The sequence below is a fragment of the Alosa alosa genome, chromosome 5 (genome assembly GCF_017589495.1).
Source record: "Alosa alosa isolate M-15738 ecotype Scorff River chromosome 5, AALO_Geno_1.1, whole genome shotgun sequence".
NCBI classification, from domain to species: Eukaryota; Metazoa; Chordata; class Actinopteri; order Clupeiformes; family Clupeidae; genus Alosa; species Alosa alosa.
Window position 1 is genome coordinate 26,793,582 of NC_063193.1, and position 7,022 is coordinate 26,800,603.

At 49.3% G+C, this 7,022-nt stretch overlaps 1 protein-coding gene across 1 annotated transcript; it reads right to left on the bottom strand.

Annotated features, from left to right (window-relative positions):
• Positions 1 to 793: 793 nt before the first annotated feature.
• adra2b (adrenoceptor alpha 2B) lies at positions 794 to 6,414 on the bottom strand. The gene is made up of 2 exons (XM_048244472.1): positions 2,343 to 6,414; positions 794 to 2,037 (listed from the first exon to the last, which is right to left on the bottom strand). The coding sequence occupies exon 1, from the start codon at positions 4,944 to 4,946 to the stop codon at positions 3,264 to 3,266; it is 1,683 nt and encodes a 560-aa protein (XP_048100429.1). The 5' UTR covers positions 4,947 to 6,414; the 3' UTR covers positions 794 to 2,037; positions 2,343 to 3,263.
• Positions 6,415 to 7,022: the final 608 nt, after the last annotated feature.

Genomic DNA, 7,022 nt, shown 5'->3' on the forward strand with positions numbered 1-7,022 from the left:
AGTGTGAGAGAGAGAGAGAGAGAGAGAGAGAGAGAGAGGCAGGCTTGAACGATGCAGAACTGTCAATATGGAAAATCATCTCTGTCCTACAAACCACAGAATCAGTTTCACAGACATTCACTTGTGCACATATCTACACACACACACACACACACACACACACACACTGAGATTGCATGTGCAGATGAAGACCCCACACACACACACACACACACATACCTGTGCACATTTTCACTTACACTTTCACTTCAGTCACTACAGTCATTGTTCTGTTAAAACTTACAGCTCTAAATACATTTGAAAGATTAGGATTGTTCTTTTTTTGTTCTTTTGCAGCCAGCAGGGACTAAAAAACGAAGCTTTAGCCCATGTTGAAAGGATAATAAATACTGTATGAACTGCCAGGAACAGAGTTGCCAAATAAATACATTTCACAAAAGCATTCACAGCTACAAAGAAAGCATACATAACCATCCCATCAAATGTTTCAAAACAGCAGGATAGTTCTCATCACATACCCTCCTGATGCGCTCACACACACACACACATACACACTGACTTTCTTTCTCTCTCTCGCTCTCTCTCACACACCCTTACTTGGTCTCTCTCACTCCCTCACACACACACACACACACACACTCAACCATTCTGTGGACCCATGGCTCTGCTCCAGTCCCTCTTGCCTTGGGAGGATCCGTATCCGTGTGTGACAGAAGAACACACTGGCCATGCCTGGTTCTTCTCGTCACTGTGGATTTCCGTAAAGGAGGAACAATGGGGTGATTTTGGGGGTGCAGGGTCAGGGCCACCCTGTCCTTAACACCGATTGGCTCTGACACCAGAGACTGCGGGATGCCCTGCGTTTCCATAGCAGTCACTCATCTCAACTTTCTGGCTCGCTAATTGCTTTTGTTTTGGTTCTGCAGGCGGATGGGGGCTGTCAGAGCAGGTCATGGGTCTGACAATCGCACACTCAAGCACGCCAACTATCTCCCAGAGACACAGCACACACATGACACACACACGCACACAGGGGTTCAGGCGTACACACACTCGCTCACAGCACACATTCTTGAGCTCTGATGCCACGGCCGGCATGCGCAAAAACACACATAAGCAAGACTCGTGCACACCACTCTGGCTTTGACACGCACACAGTCTCACACACACACACACACATAAAGATCTTAAATCACACAAACATGCGTACACACACACACACAAACACATACACACACACACACATACCACTGTCTCCCTCTTTATCACACACCCGCACACACACGCTAAGAGAGATAGAGAAAATAAGCATCATTGCCTTCAGCCCTTAGTCCCATGAGTCTCCCTGACGAAGCGTAGCCTTTCACAGTCAGGTCAGTAAGGGGGGGGGGACTGCCAGGGTACAGAGGCAGACAGTGGTCATCCTCCTCAACAGTGGCATATTTACGGAGTGCAGAGTACACAGGAGAGAGTCACGTATGTGTGATCATCATCGCAAAGCTCCTGGATCCCCCCACCCCAAAAAAGAAAAAACAATACAGTTTTTTTTGTTGATGCATGAGTTGTAAAACTGTTACAGTTACAGTTCTTAAGTAAGAAGCTGGAAAGATTTGTATCTGCCCCCTCTTCCTCCTCATCTCCCTTCCTCAAAATGGAAATAATACACACGGAAAACAGACTAAATCCAAAATGGCAACAAAAGGATCTCTTTTACGCTGCCCTGAAAATGGCTGGTCAGTTCCTCTGTCGTTGCCTGGCATCTGTCGACTGTTTTTTATACTTTCTGTATGAGGCAGCGCAGTAGTCTGCCAAGGCATGTCCCGCCGCTACCACCCATCACACACACACACACACACACACACACACACACACACACACACACACACACACACACACAAGGCATGTACCGCCGCTACCACCCATCAAACGCATCCATTGTGTTCCACAGAGTGCCAGTGTCCCCTTCACACAAATCACCTGATTCCACTTTAGTGTTGTTTGTGTCTCGCCTTGTGCTTGTCACCTGGTGGGCAGGCCCTGTGTCACGCACGCACGCGTGCGCACACACACACACACACACACACACACACACACAGAGAGAGAGAGACAGTAAAGCCCATGTGTGTGTGTGTGTGTGTGTGTGTATGAAACAAAGCAATTCAGAGATGTCCATACATCCTAAGATGTACAGTACACACACACACACACACACACACACCACACACACACACACACATTTTTCATTGTTATTTGTCTCCTCGCAGTGCAGTGCATGTCCCAGGACAGGGGACTGCAGGAGAAGTCCCAGGGAGAGAAGCCCTCAAGCACTCGCTGATATTCACCTCGTCAGACAGCAGCGCTGGAAGGCCAGAGAGTAGTACAAAGGCGTTTTTTCTAAAAATCCTCACCGTCTGTCTACTTCATTATAAAACATTAAAGCTCTGAAGATATATCAATGTCATGACTCCGTGCTCTGGATACATGTGAAGTCTTTTTTTTTAAATGATTTTACAGTACACCTAAGCATAGTGTTCAGAGAAAACCAGATCATCACAAAATGAAAAAAAGAAAAAAATGAAAAAAATCCAGGCTTTGTTTGTCGGGCTCTCATCAGGATAAAAATCTTTTACAAGATCGCATGCGCTGAGTATCCCTGAGGCCAGTATGTTCTCAGAATGGCAATCAACAACAACACCAACAACAATAACAACAACAACAACCACAACAAGAACTATAACCAAAAAAAAAAATGGAACAGACTTGTAATCCGGTCTTGTGCTTTTCTTATGCCCTTTGCCTTCAAAACAAGCGCCGCCGCCACCTCACCTCACCCTCCACCCACTGGTATGTGCCATCCTTGTCTCCTCTGAATAAAAGCCGTCCCCTCATTTGACCCTTCAGTCTCCGTCAGTGTTGATGGGGGAAAAGCCTCTCTTTATTGCATTCCAAAAGCAACCTCTGTTAAGACAGTCAGAGCAGTAGATCATCATTGTCATTCACCTCATGAGAAGATTCGTGTCAAGTTCATCATTTGTTTCGTTTTTTGTACCTGTTTGTCTCTAGAAGGTGTTTAGGTGGTCTTTTTTTTTATCTCAAGGCTTGAAGGTGTCCTGTGTGTGTTCATACACCAGTATTGTCCTCTGTATTTTACAAAATGCATTGTCGGTTTGCTGTTTTGATTGAATATTTTGTTATTTTTTATTTTTTTGCCCTTTAGGAAAAGCATGACATGGTAAGTTGCCCCCACCCCACCCCATTTGCCTTCAAAAGAATGTGCCCTTGGTGTTCCTGCACAAGATCTTCTTGAAGGCCCGACGGAAGTCCTTGTTGAAGATGGTGTAGATGACCGGGTTGAGGCAGCTGTTGCAGTAGCCGATCCAGAAGAAGAACTTGAAGAGGGGCTCGGGGAGGTTGCAGGTCTCCGGGCAGATGGCCTGCAGGCTGTATGAGAAGAAAAAGGGGAACCAGCAGACCACGAAGACGCCGATGACCACCGCCAGCACAAAGGTGAAGCGCTTCTCACGGTTGACCATGGCCTTACGGCGCGCCGAGTTGGGCGTGCCCTCCTGCTTGGACCTGCGGGCGATCAGCTTGGCGCCTTTGGCCGTTGCGATCATGTCCCGGTACTTCTGCATGGTGGCGGGCGAGTGGATGCCCGGGCTGGGCGAGCCCGCCATGCTGGGCGTGGGGTTGTTGTCCGGGCCACCGCCGCCACTGCCCGCTCCGCCGGGCTCGGTGTCCGAGTCCGAGCTGGACGTGTCCCCGTTGTTGTTGATGGCCTTCTTCTCCTGGCGCTTGGATTTCTTCTCGTCCGCTGGCGCCACCGCGGACTCCTTAGCTGGCTTGACTGGAGTACTGTCCGGCAGCTGTTGTTGCTGCGGCTGGCTGGCGGAGGATATAGAGGGGGAGTTTGCCGGCGTCGGCCCCAGGGGGGTGGTCGGGGTTGGAGCCGGGGAGGGTGAGGGCCCCTGGAGCAGGTTGTTGGCCGACGGGGTGCCAGCCTGCTGCTGCCGCTTGCCCATGTGAGGGGAGGGCGTGTGCGGCACGGCAAGATGGTGAGGCCGGGGAGTGGCCTTGGCCACCTGCTTGTGGGGGATACCTGGTGTCCCCGCGTCGCCGCTGCCCCTGCCGTTGGGCTGGTGCTGGCCGTGGGTCTTCAACTGCGGGGTGGGCGCCGCCGACGACGACCCCTTGGCTCCGTCCTTGCGCGGCTCCCCTGGCGGGCATCGCGTGCGCTGCTTGGCGATCTGGTAGATGCGCATGTAGACCAGGATCATGATGAGGCACGGCGCGAAGAAGGAGCCAATGGTGGAGTAGAGGATGTACCAGCGCTCGTCGTTCAGCTGGCACTGCGGGCCTCGGCCCTCGCCCTCCGCGTCCTGCTTCTTGTTCATGGAGAGCAGAGGCGGGAAGGAGATGACCGCTGAGATGAGCCACACCACCAGGATGGCCGCCTTGATGCGGCGCGGCGTGCGCTGGGCGCCGTAGGTGACGGCGCGCGAGATGGACAAGTAGCGGTCCAGGCTGATGGCGCACAGGTGCACGATGGACGAGGTGCAGAAGAGCACGTCCAGCGCCAGGTAGATCTCGCACCAGACGGTGCGGAAGTACCAGTAGCCCATGAGCTCGTTGGCCAGCGAGAAGGGGATGATGAGGGTGGCCACCAGGATGTCCGCTGCTGCCAGCGACACCAGGAAGAGGTTCTGAGGGCCGCGCAGCGAGCGGCTCGTCAGCACCGCGATGATCACCAGGATGTTCCCCACGATGGTGATGAGCACCATCAGCGTGATTGCCGTGGCGAACGCCGCCGTGGCCTCCGGGGAGTAGGGGGCCAGTTTAAGCATGCTCTGGTTGCAGGTTGGAGAGGAGGTGCCACTGCTGCTGCTGCCGTTCCTCCCCGTCATAGTCAAGGCTGGCGAACAAGCACTGTCCAACACGGATGCCATGCTGAGTCTGAGTTATACTCCCAGGGACCAAAATTTTCTTTTCAAACGTTTTTTAAATTATCTTTTAATTATCGAACTGCAATATGTAGTAATAATAATGTTAGATTACTTGTCTTAATAAATAGATTTTAAAATTATGGTTATACAAGGAATAACAAAAAATCGGCTAAATGTGAGTTGATGATAGCCTATCTAAACTTTTGAGGAAATGTAATATATATGTATTTTCTAAATCTTTTCATATCTCGTGCTGACAAAACATTATTTTTCTCCTTTGCTTCTCTCCTTTCCTTACACTTATTCTTAGCATCCAGATGTCCAAATAAACTCCAGCAGAGCGTCAAGGTACGGATCGATGGCGTTTGATTAAGATGGTGCGCCAGTAAGATCTGAGCACTATTAAATTTTCCGTTGGACTGCCCTGTGCGCAGTGTTGATGGAACACTCAGTCATGCATCAACTTGCTTGCTTGCTTGCCAAACCAGATAAAAAATACCCCTTCCGTTCCTGAAGTGTCCGAGAATAAATAATAGTTTCAAATTTTGCTGTATCAAAAATATAGTGTGTAGTATGTAAATATTTCACAAATCACGTAATGCGACATAAGCAAAATGGCACAAAAAGGCAGCCGTGATCTTTCCTCGCTCGCACTCTGTTTCTTTACTGCCAAGAGCAATTGTTAAAGTTTCTTAGGCTTGTTAGTGGTAAAACAATACAGAAATCAATCTCAGCAGTTTCTAGTCATACGTTTAGCGTTTTCAAGTGACTGGACAGAGCATGCTGGGATTTTTTCAAAACTAGGCTATCAACCAGATGTGTCGTCTAACCCTCCACGGAGCGCAATGCTTTAAATATCATCCTCCCGGGACTCCTCTGCAGAAAACGGCGCAGAGCCAATTTAAGCTCCACACACAATCGCCTTGCTGCCTAACTTTCCAACTCAAAGCTGAAGATATGAGAGCTGTCTCCCGTGATCCAAGGGGGAAACGGCAATTGATCCTCGGAGTAGAAAAAAAAAGGCGCACAGCGTTTGGTGATGTTGGTCTGGAAAACAAATCAGCCCTTGGAGTTTTTTTGCGTTGTTTTCCAACAAATGTTCATGAAGTCGGTCCTTGGTCGCATGTAACCACATTCCAAATTAGGCACAGTCCCATTTTGTCGGGGGGCTCAGCAGCAGTAGAATGCTGGTGAATGGGCTTGGATTTATCCATGCGCAGAGGTTGCCTTTGTCATGCTTTATTCTGTGCGTTCCGCAGCTCTTTGGCTCTCTGTGCGCAGCTCTCTCCCTCGTTCAGTTCTGCCGCCTCGCCTTCTCCCTCATCCAGATAGCAGCGTTTGAGCGTAAAGTGATCGAGAGGCACTCTGGCTATATCAACGCACCCCTCCGCTTTGCTCCGCCAGCGCAAGTGATGTCAGGGCGGGCGTCATGAGGCGAACTCTCCCTCCCACCGTCACTGTCGACCTATGTAAAATCCCATCAGGTCGCGACTGGAAATCACTGCCTATGCGCACGCATATCTCTCACTAATTAAGATTGTATTTTATTTATTTTAATGATTTTGAGTTGGGTAAAGACGCGCAGTTGAAATATTATGGACATGTGCGCCATGCCCCTGACGAACACAAGATATTCACTTTTAGAAGTGTTTAGAATTTTTAGACTTGAACCTCACATCACATCACCACAGCTCATCTGTCGCTATTGAAGACTGTTGGGAAAGTAACCATCCTTGGCACTCTTTTCATCCGTTCACTAACTTTAAATGTCCGTTATAAATAAACAGATAATATGAATAATTGTGTTAGTTAATATTATCCTGTATCCATTCCGGAACCCATCGAGGAGTTTGAAAGTTTAAATGTAAAAGTGTCCATGCCTGCAGTAGCGCGTTCAAGAGGCGTCGAGCACCAGCGCCTCCGCCACATTGCGCTCACGACTTTACCCCTTCGCCTTACGTCTGTGATGAGCTTAATGCCTACTTCAACACCTAAGCTGTTTTCTGTCCCAAACCATTTAAAACGCACCTTTCCTCTCTGAATTACACAAAGGGAGTTATTAGAAAAAACGCACGCAAT